At 36.5% G+C, this 24,137-nt stretch overlaps 1 protein-coding gene across 6 annotated transcripts in view; it reads left to right on the top strand.

Moving 5' to 3' along the window:
• The window catches only part of PCNX1 (pecanex 1), a 174,927-nt gene that overhangs the window by 98,973 nt on the left and 51,817 nt on the right, over positions 1–24,137 (top strand). For 4 of the 6 annotated variants that reach the window (XM_039251844.1, XM_039251842.1, XM_039251840.1 and 1 more), the window contains 7 exons: positions 1,357–1,414; positions 3,791–4,008; positions 10,609–10,762; positions 13,824–13,856; positions 16,595–16,766; positions 17,512–17,622; positions 20,988–21,079. In XM_039251844.1, the coding sequence (XP_039107775.1) occupies positions 1,357–1,414; positions 3,791–4,008; positions 10,609–10,762; positions 13,824–13,856; positions 16,595–16,766; positions 17,512–17,622; positions 20,988–21,079 (838 nt within the window). The remainder of the gene's footprint in view (positions 1–1,356; positions 1,415–3,790; positions 4,009–10,608; positions 10,763–13,823; positions 13,857–16,594; positions 16,767–17,511; positions 17,623–20,987; positions 21,080–24,137) is intronic. The other 2 variants (XM_039251845.1, XM_039251843.1) reach the window with 1 other exon arrangement.

Genomic DNA, 24,137 nt, shown 5'->3' with positions numbered 1-24,137 from the left:
TTAAAGAAAGCTTATTAGAAAAATAATTATACTACTAACATCAGACTTATCAGGTCTCTTTGTATTTTAAAAGTGTTATTCATAAGGGTTTTGATAAAGTATCTTTTTACATGATCATCTTTTGTTTTAAAATTTATTACCTATAAGAAAGAGGAATTTCTTAAAACATGGGTCATATGTTATATTTAGTTTCTTTTCTCTCCTTCCCTTAGTAAGAAATTACACTGTAAGAAAAGGGAGAAGTTAGGAGAAAAGCAAATAAGAACTAGAGATCTTGGTCACATAATCGGTTCTAATGGAGAATGTATTATATTTTTTTTCTAAAATTCTAATCTTATTCATCTATTTAGGTTGCTGCCTTGAAGTCCATTATTGACTGATGTAGCTCACTTTTTTCATTGGAGTCATTTTATTTGATTCCTTTATTAGGATTTATATTTAATAATGAGACATACCTGTTTAAATGTTACACATTTATGTATGGGCAGTTCACTTAATTTTTAAAAAGTTTTTAGAGGCCATAATTTTTTTTTATTAATGTTTATAGTTGAGAAAGAGAGAGACAATATACGAGCAGGGGAGGGGCAGAGAGAGTCAGAGACAGATTTTGAACCAGGCTCCAGGTTCTGAGCTGTCAGCACAGAGCCCAACACGGGCTCAAACCCACAAACTATGAGATCATGACCTGAGCCAGCTGAGCCACCCAGGTGCCCCATAGGGGCAATTTTAAACAATAGGATCTTGTAGTCACTTAGCTTAATCCACTGAAAAGATAGAACATATAGAAAGCTATACTCACTAAGCTCTGATAGTCCAGTTTTGGAACTGATCCTGTTGGGAATGACCAAATTGGAGTGTTAGGTGATTTTGTAATAGTAGAAACAAGAGAAATATGGAGCAATGGAAACAATTATGTTTAATATAATTTAAGAATGATTCTTTATGCCATAAATATGGTAAGGTCTCAGGTTTCAAAATCTAAACTTGAATGTGGAAACAGATTCATCACATTCTAGGCTATTATAGCTTAAATATGTTAATTCCTTTCTTAAACACTCCCCATAAGAACTTTGTAATAGAGGCACTATTCTCCTATATTACTATATTAAACTGAGTGGTTTAAAAGGCTGGATAACTTGTCCAAGATCTCATTTAGCTGATGAAGAGATTTGAATATAGATCCTCTGGCCCAGAGACTGTGCTCTTAATTACATCTGTAGGGAAATGATATTTTGCATTTTGAAGGACGAGGAAGAGTGAAGAATATAAATGTCATCTAATTGTTAAAAGATTTACTTTTCCTTCTCTTCTTTGACAAGCTGTTTATTCCCTAAAGTTTTTTTCATTTTATTTTAGTGACACGGATTCTCATGTATCCAGTTCTACCTCAGTTCGATTTTATCCACATGATGTGGTAGGTTTTCCTTTGTTTTTAGTAAACAATGTGTATTCAGATTTCGTTACACAAATCAGAGAAGTTGAAGTTATAAAATATCAATTTAGTTGTAAACTACGGCAAAATCGCCGTTGCTGTCCCCTAGTGGATCTCCTAAGTCCTTTGTCAGGAAACAAACCTAAAATACCATGAAGTTTAATTAGCTATGTATGAATCACTATTACAATCACTATCACAATTACACTTTTGAGGTTATATAAAGGTTCATTTACTCACCAGTGTCATCATCTATCTGATTGTGCCATCTTAAAACTTCACTTTGAAAATTATGATTTTGAATATCATCTACCTTAACTATTAGTTATCCATGTACCAGTGTGTATAATAAGCTTAGTGATGATATCACTCTGTAAAAAAATATGCCATGTGAGATACAATGGGGATATTTAAAAAAATTTTTTTTTTTTTATGTTTTATTTATTTCTAGGAGAGAGAGAGAGACAGTGTGAGCAGGGGAGGGTCAGAGAGAGAGGGAGTCACAGACTGAAACAGGCTCCAGGCTCTGAGCTGGCAGTCAGCACAGAGCCCAACACGGGGCTCGAACCCACGAACCGCGAGATCATGACCTAAGTGAAAGTCGGACGCTTAACCGACTAAGCCACCCAGGCACCCCACAATGGGGATATTTTAAAAAGATAACACTGTTTTTGTCCTTAAGATGTTTATATTGAACTTAGAAAAGACAAAACAGATGAAATTCTTATATGGAACACATAAGAGATACATATAAATAAATGTGCCAAAAGGATTAATTATTAGTGGCTTCCTGAAGATGATTAGTTGTGAGCTGGGTTTTAAGACCATAGATGTGAGTTGGGATAGAGCAGTGGTTTTGAACACTTGGCAATGTCTGGAAACACTTATATTTGTCACAGCTAGGGTAAATGCTACTGGCAGCTACTGGATAGAAGCCAAGGATACTGTAAAACGTCCTACGGTGGACAGCACAGCCGCTACAACAAAGAATTATCTGGCTGAAAATACCTGTAGTGCCAAGGCTGAGAAACCCTGGAGAAAAAAAAAATGTTTGGGGAGGTATTTGTCAATGCTTAGAGATAAAAATGGCTACGTTATTTATAGGAAGCAAATTTTCTTCACTATTTCCCACATAGGTGTTTGAAAAGTAAAGACAGTCTCTGCTTTTTTGCTGGCGTGTATTCTAAGAAACTTCATTGGAAAGTAAAAAAATAGGGACATGATTATTTTTTTTGTTTTGTTTTTCACTGTTAAATGGTATGGGATCCTTGGGATAGTGAAATGCTGGCTAGGGCTGTGCTACATATGGGAAACTTTAGACTCTTTCATTTTTATTTTTATTTATTTTATTAAAAAAATTTTTTTTAATGTTTATTAGTTTTTGAGATATAGTGTGAGCAGGGGAGGGACAGAGAGAGACAGAGACACAGAATCTGAAGCAGGCTCCAGGCTCTGCGCTATGGGGACAGAGCCCATCATGGGGCTTGAACTCATGAGCTGTGCGATCACGACTGGAGCCGAAATCAGACACTATACCGACTGACCCACCCAGGCGCCCCTCATTTTTATTTTAAAAAAATCTTTTTAATGTTTGTTTATTTTTGAGAGAGAGAGGGAGAGTGAGAGATTGAGCATAAGCAAGGGACAGAGAGACAAGGAGAGAGAGAATCTGAAGCAGGTTCTGCTCTGTCAGTGCAGAGCACGTTGTGGGGGGCCCAGTCCCATGAACCACGAGATAATGACCTGAGCTGAAATCAAGAGTCAGACCCTAAACCAACTCAGGCACCCAGGCAACCCCCCCAGACATTTTCAGAGGAAGGGAAAACTGGTTAACTGTTGAATGGATGAGTTAAAGCTAAAGGAAGTGTAATGTGGTAATTTCCTCAGATGAGCAGCCTGCCAAAACAAAACAAAAGTAAAGGAGATGTAGGAGGATTTAGGAACTACAGTGGTAGAGGCTGTAGGAAGAAATGGAAATTGAAAGCATTGAATCCAGTTCAGAGGAGCTTAGATTTAGCAGAGCTTCATGAAACCAGGCCATAAATGTGACAGGGAGATGGGAAGCCACTAATAATACACTGTTAGTGATTTTTATGGATTCACTAGCTATACCATCACAAAATGTTAAGATTCCAAATATTTTTCCCAATACAACTTTTCCAAAAACCTATTGATTAATTTGCTTTATTTAAGTATACGTCCTATTATCACCTTCTGTAGTTTTTAATGATCATAAAATATCTGTAAGGAGTGTAGAGAATTGAGGGGGCTTAGGTCTTCTGCAAGCTGATTAAGTAGCCCTTGAATCATGACTTGAGTAAAGATATTCTAAGCCTTTCAGTGCTGACTTTCTTTTAGCTCTCTCTTCCGCAGATTCGGTTGAACAGACTATTGACGATCGATACAGATTTGCTGGAGCAACAAGACATTGATCTAAGCCCTGACTTGGCAGCTACTTATGGTCCAACAGAAGAAGCTGCTCAAAAGGTTAAACACTATTATCGCTTTTGGATCTTACCCCAGCTATGGATCAGCATTAACTTTGACAGACTCACACTGTTGGCCCTGTTTGACAGGTGAGAACAGGTGATATTAAAGAAAATACGTAGATTTTATTTTTAAATTGAAATTTCCCTGATTACCCATTGAGGTTTTTACTTGGTTACCATGTTGGAAAATGTTTCCTATATTGGTCCTTTTAAGATAAAATGTAACTTAATAGGGCTCTCAAACATGGACTCTCTTTTTTTTTTTTTAATGTTTTTTTATTTATTATTTTTGAGAGAGAGATAGAGACAGTGTGAGCAGGGGAGGGTCAGAGAGAGAGGGAGACACAGAATCTGAAGACAGCCTCCAGGCTCTGAGCCAGCTGTCAGCACAGAGCCCGACGCGGGGCTCGAACCCATACACTGTGAGATCATGACCTGAGCCGAAGTTGGTCGTTTAACCGACTGAGCCACCCAGGTGCCTCAAACATGGACTCTCTTGAATCCATTAAAATTTTTTGTGTGGCAATTTTAATGTTTAAAGCAAAAAATTGTTTTATTGTCAGTAAGAATCATGGAACTCTACTTAAAAGCCAGACTCTTAATAACGAACAGTATTAGTCCATTAAAACTTGGTGCTTCCTGTTGACTGAAGTAAAAAAGACTGGATTTACTCTCCTGCCTGAAACAATGAAAAAGAGAAAAAGTGCACAAAACCTTGGTTTTCAAGACATGGGAGGTGCGACAACAAAGGACAGTGATTTCCAAGTGATGGCAACATTACGTGAGCCCTGCAGTTGCCCCAGCTTACTGCCTTAAGAGAGTCCCCAGTCTTCCTCACTGGCTGCAACACAGGGAGGAGGTACTGAAATAGAGCCCAGCAGACTTCCCAAGTTGGGGAGATGGAGCCATGAGACCAGGGAGACCAAGGCATGTAGGACAGTATTGAAGAGGGGACTGCTGTTCACAGTGAGAACCTCAGGGCTCTGCAGGGGTCTCCACAGCCATCTAGCAGATACTGATAAGTGAATGTGTGTGAGGAAGCCATCTGAGGCCAAGGTAAGAAGTGTGTGAAAGGATTAGAGGAGCAGTGTCTGGCACACAGGGACAGGAATAGTGCCTCTTCCCACCTATCTGAATGAAAAAACTCATTATTCACGTTTTACGGTACATTGTGTACTCAGGAAAGTCTTGCCTAGAAAGCGGGGAATAATTAGCCCTCGCAGACCCACCTGCAGCACTGCTGCAGACCCACCAAACAAGTCCTAAAAGCAAGACCTAAAATGATCAAACTGTTTCCAAGTAGCATAACAAAGTTCAAGAAGACTTACAGAAATCTAAAAATTATTACCACCTAAAAGTTTTCACCAGGGCATCTAACCATAGATAACAAAGCATGCAAGGAAGCAGTAAAACATGATTTATAATGAGGGAGATTAATGAACCAATCGAAACCAACCTGTGATTATCACAGATGTTAGAATTAGCTGTCAAAGACATTAACAAAGTATAATTGGGGGCGCCTGGGTGGCTCAGTTGGTTAAGTCTTTGACTGTTGATCTAGGCTCAGGTCATGATCTCACAGTGTCTGCGATCAAGCCACATGAGGCTCTGTTGTGACAGCACAGAGCCTGCTTGGGGTTCTTTCCCACTCTCTATCCTGGTCGCACACACTCAAGCACTTCCTCACATGCATGCGCGCTCGCTCTCTCTCTCTCTTTCTCTCTAATAAATAAACCTGAAAAAAAATTAAAATAAGGGATACCTGGGTAGTCGGTTGAATGTCCAGCTCTCACAGTTTGTGGGGTCAGCCCCACATTGGGCTTTGTGCTGACAGCATGGAGCCTGCTTCAGATTCTTTCTCTCCTTCTCTCTTCCCCTCCTCCCTTCCACTCTCTCAAAAATAAATAAACGTTAAAGATAAATAAGTATTTATTGTACTCTGTGTGTTAAAAAAGTTATGTAGAGACGTGAAAGGTATTTTTAAAGATTCAAATCAAACTTATTGAAATAGTTCTTTTATAGAGATGAAACTACAGTGTTTGAGATGAAAAATAAAACAGATGAGATTAATGGTAGATTAAACATCACAGAAGAAATTATTAGTGAATTTGAAAGCATAGCAATAGAAACTATCCAAAGTGAAACAGAAAAAGAATCCTCTCCCACTCACATCCTCCAGTGAAAAGAACATATAAACAAAATGAAAGTAATCTGTGAGACAACTTCAAAAGACAGGAAGAGAAAAAATTTTGAGGAAGTGGTGGAAAACTTTCCAAATTTGATGAAAATGCTAAACATCCACATTCAAAAACATTCATGAACCCCAAGCACAAGAAGCATGAAGAAAACTATACTAAACTACATAATTGCTCAAAATTCATGATAAAAATCCTTAAAAACTGCCAAGAGGAAAAAACAGTTTGTACAGAGGAATAAGGATAAGGAAGACATTAGATTTATTGCTGGAAGTAAAGCAAGTAAGAAGAGAATGGGTCAGCATTTTTAAGTACTGAAAGGAAAAAACCCCAAAACTGTCAACCTAGAATTCTTTACCCAACAAAAATATCTTTAAAAAACGGAGATGAAATAAAGACATTTTCAGACTACAAAAAACTGAGAGAATTTTTGCAGTCAGACCCACACTACAGAATGCTAAAGGATATCTTTCAGGCAGAAGGAAAATAATACCAGATGGAAATATGGACCTACCCAAAGTAACAAAGATCATTGGTAATGGTAAGTTAACTACATGGATAAATACATAAAGTACTTTTTTTCTTGCTCATTCAGTATCTTTAAGAGATAATTGGATATTTTAAAAAACGATAACAATATATTATCTGATTTATACCAAGTAAAAGTAAAGCGCATGACAATAGCATAAGGCTGGGAAGGAACATATAAAAGCATACTACTGTTTCTTATGAACTGGTATAACATCACTTGAAGTAAACTGCCATAAAATGTATATTATCCTAAACCAACCACTAAAATGAAAGAAAGAGTAATAGGAGTTACAGCTAGGAAGTTAAAAAGGGACATGAAAATTACTCTGTTACTCTGAAAGAAGGCAGAAAAAGAGGGAAAGGAGATCAAGAACACATCAACAGAAAATAAATGACAAGATAGAAAAAGTCAAAAATTGAATTGGGGGGAAAAAAGCAAGAGATGTCTATAAGAGACGCACTAAATATAAAGGCAGAGATAGGTTAAAAGTAAAAGTTGGGAAAGATAAACCATGCTATACTAATCAAAGTAAAGCTGGAAAAGCTGTATTAATGTCAGACACAGTAGATTTTAGAGCAAAGAATATTACCAAGGATAAAGAAAGTATTTTGTAAAGATAAGGGGTCAATTAATTCGTAGGATTCAACTATCCTATATGTTTTTACACTAAAGCCAATAGAAATAGGAGAGATAGGGGCGCCTGGGTGGCTCAGTTGGTTGAGTGTCTGACTCTTGGTTTCAGCTCAGGTCATGATCTCATAGTTTATGAGTTCAAACCCCATGTCAGGCTCTGCCCTAACAGCATGGTCCCTGCTTGGGATTTTCTCTGCCCCTCTCTGGTTCCCTCTCTTTCTTTCTCAAAATAAGTAAAGAAACTTAAAAAACAAAAAGAGAAATAGAAGAAATAGACAAATTTACATTACAGTGTAATTCAACACCCCTCTCTGAATAACTGATTAGAATAAATATGTAGAAGATCACTAGGGACATAGGAGACTTGAACAGTACTGGCAGCCAAACTAAGTTGATTGACATTTGTGGAACTCCACTCATAACAATAAAATATACATTCTTTTTTAAGTTTATGCATTTTTGAGAGAGAGAGCGCGCGTGGTGGGGGGTGGGGGAGGGCAGAGAGAGAGGGAGACACAGAATCCGAAGCAGGCTCCAGGCTTTGAGCTGTCAGCACAGTCTTATGTAGGGCTAAGACTCACAAACTGTGAGAGCATGACCTGAGCAGACGCCTAACCGACTGAGCCACCCGCACGCCCCAAAATACACATCCTTTTAAATGCAGCTAGAACATTTACCAAGATAAACCATATTCTGGGCCACAACATAAGGTCAGATTTTAAAGGTTTCAAGTCACACTTAGTGTGTTCTGTGACCATAGTGGAATTAACTTTAAGTTAAAAACAAAAGAACCTTGGAAAATCCCTAAATATTTGGAAACTAAATAATACTTCTAAGTAACACACAGATCGAAAAAGAAATTAAGAAGGAAATTAGAAAGTATTTTGAACTGAATGAAAACATAACATATCACAATTTGGGGGCTGACAGTAACACCTTACTCAGGAGAATGTATAGCCCTAAATAAGAAGAAAAGTCAATTCAGTGACATTACCTTCCTTCTTAAGAAACTAGAGAAAGAAGAATACATTAAGCCCATATAAGCAGGAGAAAGAAAATAGGAAAGAACAAAGCAGAAATCAGCAAGGAAACAAAAATGATAGAGAAAGATAGAGAGAGATCGAGGAAACTAAAACCTCAATTTAAATTGGTAAACCTTTAGCCAGGCTGATTGGGGGAAAAAAAGAGAGAAAAATGCAAATTGCCAACAATAGGAATGAGGTAGGACAGCACTACAGATTCTGCAGGTGTTACATGGATAATAGAATATTATGATCAGCTATATGTAAATAAACTTGACAATGTACAAATTTCTTTTTTTAAAAAAATTTTTTTATAGTTTATTTTTGAGACAGAGAGAGACAGAGAATGAGTGGGGGAGGGGCAGAGAGAGCGAGACACACTCTGAAGCAGGCTCCAGGCTCTGAGCTGTCAGCACAGAGCCCAATGAGGGGCTTGAACCCATGAACTGTGAGATCATGACCTAGCTGAAGTCGGAAGCTTAACCGACTGAGCCACCCAGGCGCCCCAACAATGTACAAATTTCTTAAAAGATATAAATCATCATAGTTGATTCTGAAAGACACATTACCTTAATGGTACTGTATCTATTAAATAAATGGAAATTGTAGATAAACACCTGCCTGTAAAGAAAACTCCAGGCTTAAATGGCATCAAAATAATATCCCAAATCAGTTAAGTGGAGAAATGGTAAGCTTTTCAACAAGTGGCGCTGGCTCAATTGGATTTTCATATGAATAAAATCTTTTATACTTACATTGTACTCTATTATAAAATTATAAAAATTAACTCAAAATGGATCAGAGGTCTAAATGTAAAAGCTAATAAAGCAATAAAATTCCTAGAAAAAATCAAAACATAGTAGGAGAAAAATTTCTGTGACCTTGAATTAGGCAAAATTTTGTGCATGTGACACCAAAAACAGTAAAAGAACAAGTTGGTAAATTGGATTCATCAAAATTTAAAACTAGCAGAAGCTGAATGAGAGCACCCATTCAGTGATGAGAACTGTAGACAGTATGTAACGTAGTGGAAATGCCAAGGATCACTGGATTTGACTAATCTGGAGCTCTGCTCGCTTTGGCAGCACATCGACAAATCTAGAACTCCACCAACTGCCATATGAGAACAAACTACTAGTGTTTATTGATTTGAAAATACTATTGAACTTGTTTTAATCTGAGAGAACTATAAAACAAACCTAGTACAGAGAGACCTGGGTTTTTTTTTTTTTTTAGGTCAGTTAATGATTATAAATATGGCACTGACTTAATAAAAACAATACAGATTTTTATGATTATAAAAATATTTCTTTACGCATTCTAGAAAATGAAATATATATAGGAAGATTTTAGGACAAAAAGGGGCAAACCATAATCTTTCCATTCAGAACCGTTATTAACAGTATCATTTTGATATATTGTCTTTTTTAACCTATATATGTATGCTTTTGAATAACAGCTTATATCTTCCTATATGTACAGTTTTGTGTCCTGTTTTCTTTGGATAGTAAATGTACTGAGCACATTCCCATGTCAGTGATTTTTAAAAATAAGACTTTTAGCAAATATTTAACATATTGTGAGTAAAATTTCCCCAAGAAGTATTTGAGATAGATACTCCTTTTTTGGTATGACACATAAAAATACTCTTCATTGCTATATATAGTATCTGGGTCATCATACTGTTTCTTTCGCAGTGTCAGTTTAATAAAATATGGAATTGTCTCAGCAGGTTTGATAGAGGCAGCATTGGTAGGTTTTATTAATGTTTTCATTCTCAATATATGTAATAGCCTATATGTAAGTAATTTATTTCAGATGATTTAGAAATGTGGAAAATGAAATTCCTTGGTATCAAAATTTGGTTACAAACTTTGTCCTATAAAACGGCTTTTCAATTTAATTTCCTAGAGACTGTTTTGAGATTTTGTTTTTCAAACTTGTTTGTGTATCTCCTTTTATTTGATATTCAAGCTGGTTAGTTATTTGGCAACACAGGTGACAGAAGATATGGCAGATGTTAAAGAAGAGTAAACTTTTAAAATAGAAATTAAAATTAATATGTATTAAAATTAGAACTTCACAATTGACTATAGCATGCTTTATTTGCACATAAGATTTTGTGTTAATTTTCCACGTAAACTGGTTTCTCTTTCAGTGTGATCCAAAACTTTATTCCAAACTAGCACCAAGAAAACATGTCCGCAAGGACAGTATGAACTTCTTATTCATGTCTTCCCTTTTTTCGCTCTAATTACTTTCTTATATTGATGATGTACTTACTCAGACATTTTTTTATCTACAGAAATCGTGAGATTCTGGAAAATGTGTTAGCTGTCATCCTGGCTATTCTTGTGGCATTTTTGGGATCTGTTCTTCTCATACAAGGCTTCTTCAGAGATATCTGGGTCTTCCAGTTCTGCCTGGTGATAGCCAGCTGTCAGTACTCGCTGCTTAAGGTACCAACATCTCTCTCTTGTTTTCTGACTAGGGAGTGACAGCTGGATAAAAGGCAGAGGTTTTGTGTCATTCATTGCATTTATAGGAAGATAAGAATTTTTAGATTTATTTTTCCTAAATGTTTACCTTAGACTGGATAGGGAACCAAAGGACATATAAACTTTAAAAAATAATGATATGTAATTGAATCTTCCTTAGAACTATTTTGGGGGGGCATTTGTTAAAAATAAGAATTAGCATACTTGGGGCTCCTAGGTGGTTCAGTTGGTTAAGTGTCCGACTTCGGCTCAGGTCATGATCTCACGGTTCGTGAGTTTGAACCCCGCTTTGGGCTCTGTGCTGACAGCTCAGAACCTGGAGCCTGCTTGAGCTTCAGTGTCTCCTTCTCTCTCTGACCCTCCCCCACTCATGATTTGTCTCTCTCAAGTCTCTCAGAAATAAATGTTAAAAAAAAAAAAAAAAGAATTAGCATTCTTGAAATTCATTTTAAAAATAACAGCCTCATCTCTCCCACTCCCATATTTTAAGTCTTCTGTAGGTGAAATTTATTAAAATCCATCATTGGTTAGATAGAGTAATGTCAAGACTAGTGTATATATTCTTTGGGACACTGAAAGCAGAAGATTGGTATCCCTTTGCTATTTAAACAGTAGGTCTAAAGTGCCAAATATTATTAATTTTAAGTTTTCTAAAAATGGAAGGCTCAAATACCTGATGTTTTACCTTCCATGCAGAATCAGTGTGGGCTGTTAATGTGTGGACTGTTTACTTTTTTTCTGAGCTAGTAAAAACCCTTGCTTGTATTGATTACTTGCCCATTATATGCTAACATGTACAACTCCTCCCCCGTCCTGAAAACTATTTGTTTAGTTCTCTTTATACCATCAGCTGTACTTTATTTATAGGCAGACGTGTAGAATAAGCTGCTTGTGTCATCTATTCCATTTCTTAAAGACCCATCCATACTTTTCTTCCTCATTGCACTACAGAAATTGTATGGGGTAATAATCTCTAATTGCCAGATTTATGTCCTTTCTCATTCTCCATTCTTTGTGAGTAGTTGTGAATAATATCTTCCATTTTTATATTATCCTCATTGTTCATCTGTGATTTTATGATACTCTGATGATTATCATACTTTTCAGATAACTACTTTTTGTTGGTCTTGCACTACTTCTTAGTTTATGAGAATTTTTTAGGGTTTTATGTGGCCCTCTTTTCAGCCTGCAACTCCTTGCCAGTGAAGTCACCCTCTTTTATTACCTTATTTGTTGCTGCTTTGAATGGATCACATCTAGATTTATGTGTCCTAGTCTTCATCCTTCTCACAAGCTTTAGTCCGGCATACCTAAGAGGCAATTGGGCACATTAAGAAAAAAAATTTTTTTTTCAGTGTTTATTTAAAAGCTGTTTTTTTGAGAGAGAGAGAGACAGCGTGAGTGGAGGAGGGGCAGAGAGAGAGGGAGACACAGAATTCAAAGCAGGTTCCTAGCTCTGATCTGTCAGCACTGAGCCCAACATTGGGCTCGAACCGGAGCCAAAGTCAACCCCTTAACCTACTGAGCCACCCAGGTGCCCCAAGGGCACATTTTAAAAATAGCACATGGTCATCTTCTGATAAATATTTTTTTCCCAGTTTCTATGCTTTTGTATATGTGCTGCCAAAGCGAGCACCCAGTTTCTCTATACTTTTGACAATAGAATACTGACTGCAAATCCCAAAGTCTCTATCCCTTACTCCTCGATCGCTAATAACAAGTAACCAGGCCCCTTTGATTAGATCTGGTGATTCTCTGTCAAAATTTCTGGCCTTTATTCTTCCCATTCTAACCATTATAGTCCATCTCTTTATTGCTTTAAACTATTTAAATTCTTGATTCAGTGTCTCTTGTCCCATTAACTTTGTTCACTGTTCTCAGGCTAATCTGGTTAGATATGGAAAGGTAAGAGATGACTGAGATTTTAAAATGTTTTAGATTTTAAAAGTCTTTTGACTAGAAGAAGCTTAGTAATATCGTAAACAGAAGTTAAGAAGGACTGGAACAGAGGCTTTTAGAGGCCAGATGTTGGAATTGAAAGAGTTTAGAGCTTACCTGGTATCCTGTCCAACCTAGAGCCACGTGGCAAACCCAGTGAGCTTGGTCCATGATAGACCCAGAGTTCCAAGATAGGTGAGAGGTCATCCTAGTGAAGTTGTTCGGCGTGCTACTGGAATTGAACTGGATGGAGCCTGGGAGAAAAGCCATGATTTGGGAAGTAGCCACAAAATACCTTTTGAACATTTTTATGGAAAGTTGATAAAATCTCTTTTATTTATTTTTTTTAATGTTTTATTTATTTCTAGGAGAGAGAGAGAGACAGTGTGAGCAGGGGAGGGTCAGAGAGAGAGGGAGTCACAGACTGAAACAGGCTCCAGGCTCTGAGCTGGCAGTCAGCACAGAGCCCGACGCGGGGCTCGAACCCACGAACTGTGAGATCATGACCTAAGTGAAAGTTGGACATTTAACCGACTAAACCGCCCAGGCGCCCCGGAAAGTTGATAAAATCTCTTAAAGGGAGACAGCTTCACTTGATGACTTTGATGTGAAAATGCAGATAATATGCTTAATACAAATACTGTGGAATTATTTAGTAAGCTTGGAATTTGTGGGCAGAACTAGAATTCTTATAAGCTAACCCCATATTTTGTGCATTTCCTGAATGGAGTGGTATCACATAAGAAAGCATTCTACCTTAACTATACTTAAGTGTAGTAATGATTCAGTGAGTAAGATGGACCTGCTACCATATGCCATCTCAGTAATGTTAAGCTAGATGCCAATTATTAATGAACCATAATAAGCTTAAGAGTCCGGAAAGATTTGAGATCTCTTTGGTATCACAGTGACACCAGTATCTGGAGCTGATATTTCACCTTCTGTTGATATTTCAACAGAATTAATATAGGTCACTTCTTACCTATGGAATATTTTACTTGAAATTATTTCAAGCATTTTGAAAGTTGCTTATTAAGTTATTAGGACCTCAGTCCTATAATCTGTGTTTTTGTTTCATTTTTAGAGTGTTCAACCAGATTCTTCTTCTCCCAGACATGTAAGTCATTCTAATATGCCTGTCATTTGTAATTCCCTAACATTCATCAAAGTCTTTATTTTTATTTTTATTTTTATTTTTTTTGGTTATATGTCAGATTGAATTAAGATTTATGTTGTTATTTTCTCATCTAAGTTTTGACATTCTGCTAGGAATACAGGTGATGTATTAGCATGAAGTAAAATGGCATTGTAACTGTGGACTCTAAATCTAGTTTGATAATGAGCATAATAATTCATTTTCTGACAGACTGTTTCTGGAGGAGATTATCAGTTAGGTAGACATGGTTCATAAAACTCATTATTTCATTACTTGCATTTAATAAATTTTGAGGACTAAATCATGAATAAGTATTAAAAAATAGAATTTTGAAGAAGGGGGAACTGTACATTATTTTGCTTAGGTAACCATTAGGAGGAAGAATAAAGAAAGAAGCAATTCATTGATCTGGTGTTTAGACCTGTGGGCACTGAGGACATTAAAAACCTTATTATTTACTTTGTGACTTTAGAAAAAGAGTATTAGCTGATAAACAGTATTTTTTGTGAAGTATGATCCAATTTTAGAACTCACCATAGAGTATTTATTTAATACTTAGAAAGACCAAATGACATTCTCTTTAAAATAGTTAAAAAACAGACTCCAAGAACAGTTTATGACGATGCTTTCTTTCTTGGATATTGTTATTTCTGCCCATTAAGTATTAGAATACTTAATAGAGAGTGTAGATGAACAAAAGAAGGCGGCCAATGATTTTCTTTCAACTGATTGTTTAATGTTTTGTAAGAATGGTTTTGAAGTGTAATGATATATGACAGCATTGTTTTCAATTTCAAATTTTGACATAATTTGAAATTTAGGGTAAAGTTGTAAGGATTGGGTAAAGAATTCCTGATGCCGTTCACCCAGATCCCTGTGTGAACATTGTCTCATATTATTCTCTTTCTAGTTTTTCTCTATCCCTTCCCCTACCCTGCTAACTCCACACACAACTTTTCAGAGTGGATTGTAGACACGTGCTCCTTTACCTCTAAATACTGCCATGTATGTTTCCTAGAAACAAAGGCATTCCTTTATATTATTAATTCAATATAATTATTAAAATCAGGACATTAAACATTGATACGATTTTCTAAGCTACAGATGTTACTCAGGTATTTCCTGTTGACTTAGTTGGCAGTAGAAAATCCCTGATTATGCATTTGTTCTTTTTAGCCTCTTTTAATCTTGGAGCACTTCTTCGGTATGTGTTTGTCTTTCACGATATTGACACTTTAGATGAGTACATGCCAGTTATTTTGTAGACCATCCCTTAATTTGAGTTTGTCTGATATTTCTTCTTGATTAGATACAGGACATGCTTTTTTAAAAGGAAAATTATGAAAATGATATGTTCTTTTCAGTGCCTCATATCAGGAAGCACATGATGTTCATTTATGCTTTTACTAATGGTGTTAGCACTAGTGTGCTAACTTTCATCTTTTGGCTAAGGGTAGTATATGCAGGGTTTTTCAAACTCTGCAGTGTTAACATTTGGGGCTGGATAATTCTTTGTTGAGAATTCATGGGAGGGAGGGGTGCTGTCTTGTACATTATCAGATGTTTAGCATTATCTCTGACCTCTACCCATTAGATGCTAGTAGCACACTCCCCAGCTGTGACAACCAGAATGTCTCCAGACATTGCCAAATGTCATCTAGGGACAAATTTTGCCTCTAGGAGACAAAATTCCTTCCCACTCCCTTGAGAATCACTACTTACTATAATGTTACTGTTTTTCTCCTATAGTTAATAAGTGTCTCATAAAGAGATTTTATATATGCCTCTTTGCCCTGGAAACTTCCATCTACTTGTTTTCAGTAAAAAACTTAAGGATATTTCTTGCATGAATCAGTTATTATTTGCTGGTTGCCAAGTAGTAGTTTTCTAATTCCATCATTCCTTCCACATTTATTAGCGGGCTTCTTACTGTAAGAACCTTCCTTTCTGTCTTGTATTGGTATGTATTCATGGGTTCGTATTTTACTCAGTGGACTACAGTGTTACTAACATTATTTTGATGCACATATTATCCCTCATTTGGCCATTGGGAGCTTACCAAGCTGCCCTTTCTGTCTTTTTGACGTATGCTTATCACTGTTTAAGTACTTCCTTTTTTTTCACAATAATGTCTTCCAGGCTTATCTTATACTTTACCTCCCCTAACCCCAAACTAGCCTTTTCTCTGTGAAGGCCTAGGTTGTTTTTTGTTTAGTGAATAATGTTATCTGTAAACTAAGATCTTGGGGCACCTGGATGGCCCAGTCAGTTAAACTTCCCACTTCGCCTCAGGTCATGACCTCACGATTCTTGAGTTCAAGTCCCACATCTGCCTCCCTGGTGACAGCTCGGAGCCTAGATCCAGCTTTGGATTCTGTGTCTCCATCTGTCTCTGCCCCTCCCCTGCTCACACTCTGTCTCTGTCTCTCTCTCTCAAGATAAATAAACATTAAAATAAATGAATAAAATGAAAATAAAAAAATAATAAGTTCATACTGATACCTCCAATTTCAGTAACACAGGGTTCATTCTATTCTTCTTCCTTCCCATGTTTGTAATTCCTTTCTGCCATAGTCAGAAACTTGGCTTCCATATGGATACATTTTGAATCCTTAGAATATAAGCCATCAAAGATCTCAATAGCTCGTTTTAATTCTTAAAATCAATTAACTTGACTTTTTTTTTTATATCATTTTCAGGGCCATAATCGTATCATTGCCTACAGTAGACCAGTTTATTTCTGTTTATGTTGTGGTCTTATTTGGCTCTTGGATTATGGTAGCAGAAACCTTACTACAACCAAGTTCAAATTATATGGAATAACTTTCACTAATCCACTGGTGCTGATATCAGCCAGGGATTTAGTTATAGGTGAGTCATCTTTAAAGTGTTTCAGATCTTAACACTAATTTATTTGTATACAAACAGTTCACTGATAAATAGATCAATTATATAGGTAAAATGGTTTTAATAAGCTTATTTTGCTGTTCATTGGAATCTTCTCCATGAGGAAGAAAACTGTAGGGCTTTTATGAATGAAAAAAGTGAATGATGAACAGATACTATAGTAATTCTTTTGTTCTTGAAATAGATGCAATGGAAGATTTCCTTTGGATTCTGTATCACAGATTATTATTATATGAAAATGGTTGAAATAATTTTAAAAGCTGTTCTTTGCCATTGAAAAGTTAGGGGTGCCTGGGTGATTCACCTGGTTAAGCGTCCAACTCTTGATTTCGACTCAGATCATGATCTCATGCTTTGTAGGTGTGAGTCCCATGTCAGGCTCTGCACTGACAGTGTATAGTGCAGAGCCTGCTCAGGGATTCTCTCTCTCCCTCTCTCTGCCCCTCCCTTGCTCATGCTCACTCACACCCTCGTTCTCTCTCTCTCTCTCTCTCTCTCTCTCTCAAAATAAATAAATATTTAAATAAGAAAAAAGTGTTTAAAATCCAAGCAGTTATGTAGAGAGAAATAGCTTAAAGTGATATCTTTTTAAAAATTGCTTGGTAGTTTATATTCATTTTGGAGTTTTAAAATCATTTTATGATTTAAAAATGAACAAAAGGATAGATGTGGTGTGCTGTTTTTAATACACTTTTCTTTTCTTCTGTAGTGTTTACACTCTGTTTCCCAATAGTATTTTTCATTGGTCTCCTGCCTCAGGTGAATACATTTGTTATGTACCTTTGTGAACAATTGGATATTCATATCTTTGGTGGTAATGGTGAGTACCTCCTTTTAAAACATGACACATTTAGTATTACTTTTATATTTTATAGATCATTAAGTAATAAACTGAACATTAAAATATTTTTCCAGTTTTCATTTCAGAATTTCAATTAGAAAAAGGCATTTAATAATTAAGGACTTAACAGAAATTAATTTGTAGATAGAAAATTAATTCTGCCACTTTTTTGAAGTATCTAGGAATAACAGAGTTACTTTGTAAGAAGTGACAGCATACTGTTGTCGAAAACTATAAGTTGTAGTGAGTTTAGGTAGAATTTGTTTAGATGTATGAAATATTTAAAAAAGGTTACCTATCCCAAACAGATTGACCCTTGATATATGACAATGTATTTAGATTTTGAACTAGTGTATATATTTGGTATGTCTCTGAATTTGGTTTCAGAGCTTTGTTATTTCTTTAGAATGGGAATACCAAAACCAGCTGCTGTTAGTGAAAGTAACTAGATAAAATTTTTAGAAGTATCTTTGTGTTTGGAGTAGAATATGTGGCTATGAACTGATATGCTTAGAAATTTATTCTCCTCTCAACATGTATACTTTATTCTGAAAGTGAGAAAGACCATACTAGTATTACTCTGAAACAGATAATGGTTTGCAGAACTTGAAAATAATTTTATTGGCAGACACTGTGGTCAAAACCCATTGTTATTTAATTTAACCTTTTAAAATTTTACATGAAAGATGAGTGGACAACTAGAGAAAAATTATGAAAGGCTAAGAAATTACTGTAGCTTTGATGGTCCATTTCTCTTCAGACTTAGCTTTTGTAGTCCACATCTCAGCACACGCATTGAAATCATATCTGTTGATAAAATGTTGTGGCTTAAATTTTAAATAGAAACTAAGCTTTTCTTATGTTGATATGTTTCTAGGGCATTTTTAATGTTTTGAAAAATTTTTGAAGGAGTGTGAATTTCAGCAGAACTTAATGGGTTGAAGACAGTTTCAGTATTTAGGGTATGTAGAAGGCTTAGGGTAGGGCGTTTACAGTAGTCATCATATGGTCAGTTACAAACTTGTATAAGGTGTTAGTTTTATTTAATACCTCCTAAAGAAAAGTTTTTCCTGTAGGTTTTTTTTTTTAATGGTTACTATATAAAATTACCATTAACAACAATCTGTTATCATCCTTATTTTAGAAATAAAAGATACCTATCTTAGCCATTCCTTAGTCCTTATTATTAGTAATTCCGTTGGACCTTTTTTTCCCACTTATAAGAACAGAACTTAAAGAAATTTTTAATCTTTTATTGAAGCATAGTTATATGTTGACATAACAGTATTATATTAGTTTTAGGCACAAGACATCGTGATTTAATCATTACATACATTAAAAAATGCTCACCACCGTAAGTGCAGTTGCTGTCTCTCCCTCTACAAAGTTATTACAATATCATTGAACATATTCCCTATGATGTGCTTTTCATCCCTGTGATTTATTTATTTTCTAACTGGAAGTTTGTCTCTTTATCCCTTTTACCTGTTTTGCCCATAACCCCAGTTTGGCACCACCAGTTATGTGTTTGTGAGTCTGTTTGTGTTTTTTGTTTGTTTTGTTTTTTTAGATTCTACATGTGAGTGCAATCATATGGTATTTGTTTTTTTCTGTCTGACTTATTTCACTTAGGATAATACCCAGTCAGTCCATCCATGCTGCAAATGGCAATATTTCATTCTTTGTGGCTAAATAATATTCCACTGTATGTATACACCACATCTTCTTTATTCATTCATCAGTGCACATTTAGGTTGCTTCCATATCTTGACTAATGTAAATAATGCAGTAAACATAGGGGTGCATATATCTTTTTGAATTAGTGTTTTCATTTTCTTTGGGTAAACACCCAGAAGTGGAATTACTGGGTCATATGGTAGTTCCATTTTTCATTTTTTGAAGGACCTTCATACTGGTTTCCTTCAAGGTTGCGCCAATTTATATCCCATTCACAGTTGCGCGAGGGTTCCTTTTTCTTCACCCCTTGCCAACTACTTGTTACTTCTTGTCTTTTTTATACTAGTCACTGTGACTGGTGTGAGGTGATACCTGATTGTGGTTTTGATTTGTATTTCCGTGATGACTAGTGATGTTGAATGTCTTTTCACGTGTCCGTTGGCCTTCTGTATGTCTTCTTTGGAAAAATGTCTAGTCAGGTCCTCTGCTCATTTTCTAATTGGATTATTTTCTTTTTTTCTCCCATTTTATACTGAGTTGTAGAAGTTCTTCAAATATTGGGGCGCCTGGGTGGCTTAGTTGGTTAAGCGTCCGACTTTCACTTAGGTCATGATCTCGCGGTTCGTGGGTTCGAGCCCCGCGTCGGGCTCTGTGCTGACTGCCAGCTCAGAGCCTGGAGCCTATTTCAGAGTCTGTATCTCCCTCTCTCTCTGGCCCTCCCCTGTTCACGCTGTCTCTCTCTCTCCTAGAAATAAATAAAAATATTTTAAAAAAAAAGTTCTTCAAATATTTTGGATATTAACCCTTCATTGAATATATCTTTTGCAGGTATCTTCTTCCATTCAGTAGGTTGCCTTTTTATTTTGTTAAGTTTCCTGTACTCTGCAAAACTTTTTAGTTTGATGTAGTCCCAATTGTTTTTTTGTGTGTTTTTGTGGGTTTTTTTGCTTCTGTTATTTTTGAGGACAGAGCCAAGAAAATATTGCTAATGCTGATGTCCAGGAGATTACTGTCTATGTTTTCTTTTATAGTTCTGTGGTTTCATGTCTTAACATTTAGGTCTTTAATCCATTTTGAGCTTATTTCTGTGTATAGTGTGAGAAAGCGGTATGATTTCATTCTTTTGCATTTAGCTCTTCAGTTTTCCTAGCACTTACTGATGAGGTGGATCTATTGTTGTTGCTGTTAGTAATTAGTCAAATCTGTACTCTTTTTGTGAGAATTAATTAACACGTGGGAATATAAATTTACTTCTTTGAGTAATACACATTCTGTTTACAGAGACTAATATCTTTTAGTGAGTACTGAATACATCACCAGCTCTTTTTAGACCTCTGCAAGCTTCATTTTCCTGTACTTTTGTAAATTATAGGATACACTCTTGAAGCATATTAAGGTCCAATTTCTTCTGCCGTGTATAAATTTTCATTATTTACAAGGTGAATATATTTTGTCCTGTATCAAAAATTGTGGATAGTAAATCTTTGTCGTTTCAAAATCTCTGGAAAGGATAGGATGATATAACTGAATTTGTAAAACTCAAATGAGTAGATATTTCATTGTAGTCAATATTATACCATTTTAAATATTTTTCAGTGACCTTTTCAGATGTGTATTTTCCATAAATGTTTATGAAATACTTAATTTTTTTTCCTTTTCCCGTCTAGCCACTACAAGCCTGCTTGCAGCACTTTACAGTTTTATCTGTAGCATTGTGGCAGTAGCCTTACTGTATGGATTGTGTTACGGCGCTTTAAAGGTGAGTAGTACATTATAGTACGATTTTGTCTTTGAGGCTGTTTTTCTTTGTGAAGATTGTTTTAAAGTGACTAATGATGATTTAAGCCTCCCTCTGCCCATTCTCCCTGGGACCACTTTAACATTAATTTCCGTGATCTTCACGTGATGAATATTATCGTCATTCTCATTTATGTTGAATTCAAAAGCAGTTTCATAGTTAACCATTATTAAAAGTAAATCCTTTTGGGGGCGCCCGGGTGGCTCAGTCAGTTGAACATCCAACTTCAGCTCAGATCATGATCTCACAGTTCATGAATTCGAGCCCTGCATTGGACTTGCTGCTGTCAGCGCAGAGCCGACTTCAGATCCTCTGTCCCCCTCTCTCTCTGCCCTTCCCCAACTCATGCTTTCTCTCTCAAAACTGAATAAACATTGGGGCATCTGGGTGGCTCAGTTGGTTAAAGCAGCTGATTCTTGATTTTAGCTCAGGTCATGATCTCATGGTTTGTGAGTTTAAGCCTCACATCGGGTTCTACACTATCACAGCATGGAGCCTGTTTGGGATTTTCTTTTTCTCCCTCTCTCTGTGACCCTCCCATGCCTCTCTCTCTCTCAAAATAAATAAACCTAAAAAAATTTTTTTAATGAATAAACATTTATTAAAAACACAGTAAATCCTTTTCCATACAGTAATTGTAGGTTAAAATTAGAAACAGATGATTAGAGGGGCGCCTGGGTGGGGGCTGACTTCGGCTCAGGTCATGATCTCACGGTTCATGGGTTCGAGCCCCACATCAGGCTCTGTGCTGACAGCTAGCTCAGGGCCTGGAGCCTGCTTCGGATTCTGTGTCTCCCTCTCTCTATGACCCTCCCCTGCTCGTGCTGTCTCTATCTCTCTCTCAAAAATAAATAAAATATTTTTTAAAAAAAGGGGGGGGCGCCTGGGTGGCTTAGTCGGTTAAGCGTCCGACTTTCACTTAGGTCATGATCTCGTGGTTCGTGGGTTCGAGCCCCGCGTCGGGCTCTGTGCTGATGGCCAGCTCAGAGCCTGGAGCCTGTTTCAGTCTGTGACTCCCTCTCTCTCTGACCCTCTGTCTCTCTCTCTCTCTCTCTCCTAGAAATAAATAAAACATTAAAAAAAAGAGAAAGAAACATGATTAGAACTAGGTTGGTCTGGGGTAGAGGTGGGCATGGTAATAATAAAATATGAAATTAAATTAAGATTTTTACTTAAGAATATTTGTAACTACTGTTCATATCAAGATTTCTTAAAACTTCGGGGCACAGTCATGAGGACTGCAATTTAAGATAATTTTAGTAAAAATTTATGCTGTGAAATTTAATGTCATTATTAGCTTAGAAGGATCTGGGTGAGCCTTAATTAGCTCCATCGGGGCACCTGGGTGGCTCCGTTGGTTGAGCATCAGAGTCTTGATTTCACCTCAGGTCATGATCTCACGGTTTGTGAGATCCAGCCCCGCATCACACTCAGCACTGACAGTGAAGAGCCTACTTTGGATTCTCCCTCTCCCTCTCTGCCTTTCCCCTGTTTGCACTCTCTCTCATTCTCTTTCTCAACATAAATAAACTAAATTAAAAAAATAAAAGATTATCACCAAGTTGTAAACATAAAAAATTTAAATCTCTTGTAAACAATTTGTAAAATTTTTTAAATTTATTTATTTTGATGTAGGGTAAAGGGGTGGAGGGGAGAGAGAGAGAGAGAGAGAGAGAGAGAGAGAGAGAGAATATCCCAAGCAGGCTCCACACTGTCAGCACAGAGCCCGATGGGGCTCACATCCACAAACTGTGAGATCATGACCTGAGCCAACATCAAGAGTCTGATGCTGAACCAACTGAGCCACCCAGACGCTCCAGATTTCTTGTAAACAACTCTTAACCCATGGTATTATTATTATTTTTTATCTCTAATGCAAGACAGTCAGAGAATGATAGGATTGAAAGGATTAAGAAAAGTGCCTCATGGTATCCTTTCTTGCATCATTTCTTTATTTCGTTTAGGGAGTGTTTAGTGTGTGCCCAGTACTATGCTAAACACCAGTTCCTGCTTTTAAGTTGCTTGTATGTTAGCTATGATTAATGAGTCAACCAACACTTTCAGTAGAGGGTGACGAAGGCTATGAAAACAGAGTTGTATAGGTACAGAAGTTAAGATACTACCTTAAGTCAGAAGGGATTAAAGATAATTTTCCAAGTATGGACAAATAAAAATTAGCTAATAATTTGACAGACAAATAGAAATTTGCTAATTGAGACAATGGATGAAGAGCCATGGGGTTGTAAAGAAAGTGTGTTGTGTGCAGGAAACAGCAAATAATTTGGAATTGCTGGAGGTTTGGGTACATGAGGAAAGATGGCCTTCAGTAAGGCTGGAAAGGAGAACAATGGCTGGGTTAGGAAATACCTTTTATCCTGAACATATTGGGATGGAGATGAAAGGCCATCAGAGTATTCAAGGTCAGGTAAAGAAACGATCAGTGTTGCATTTCAGAAAGATTACTTGGTCTCTGGTGTGAAGGAGATTGAAATATAAGCAGGAAGGATCAGAAGTGGGTGAGTCGTATTGCAGTCCTGAAACTAAGAGGGACCTGACTAAAATTGGATTCAGTGAATATATTTAGGGACTCTGTGGATAAAGAGAAAAAAGAAGAGAGTCCGGTCTGGCTTGAACAAATGATTAGATAGTGATACTAGTGCCTACGATTGCAAATCTTGGAGTTTAGTGTGGAAGGGGGTTGTTTACCTATGGACATATGTATTTGTTGACACTTATGGGTATCTAGAGCTGCACAGTTGGTAGTTGTATGTAGAGAGGTTTAAGGTAATAGTTATAAGATCTAGAATTCATTAACTAAGTTAAAGTGTAAGTAAAAGACTGCCAACCTGGATTGGTGAGGAAATGGATGCAAATAGAACCCTGGGAAATGCTGGTAGTTAAGCGATGGATAGAACAGAATACCGCAAAGGAAACTTCAGAGGCAGTATTTTCTGCAAAAAAGTTTTTATTGCTTTTGGCTGTTAATAGGTGGTTGGTGACTTCAATAAAACAGCTTCTT

This window comes from Hyaena hyaena, unplaced genomic scaffold (genome assembly GCF_003009895.1).
Source record: "Hyaena hyaena isolate Hyena2069 unplaced genomic scaffold, ASM300989v1 scaffold_400, whole genome shotgun sequence".
In the NCBI taxonomy this organism is placed as follows: Eukaryota; Metazoa; Chordata; class Mammalia; order Carnivora; family Hyaenidae; genus Hyaena; species Hyaena hyaena.
Note: the sequence above shows the minus strand (reverse complement) of the source record. Positions and strands in the feature narration are given on the sequence as shown.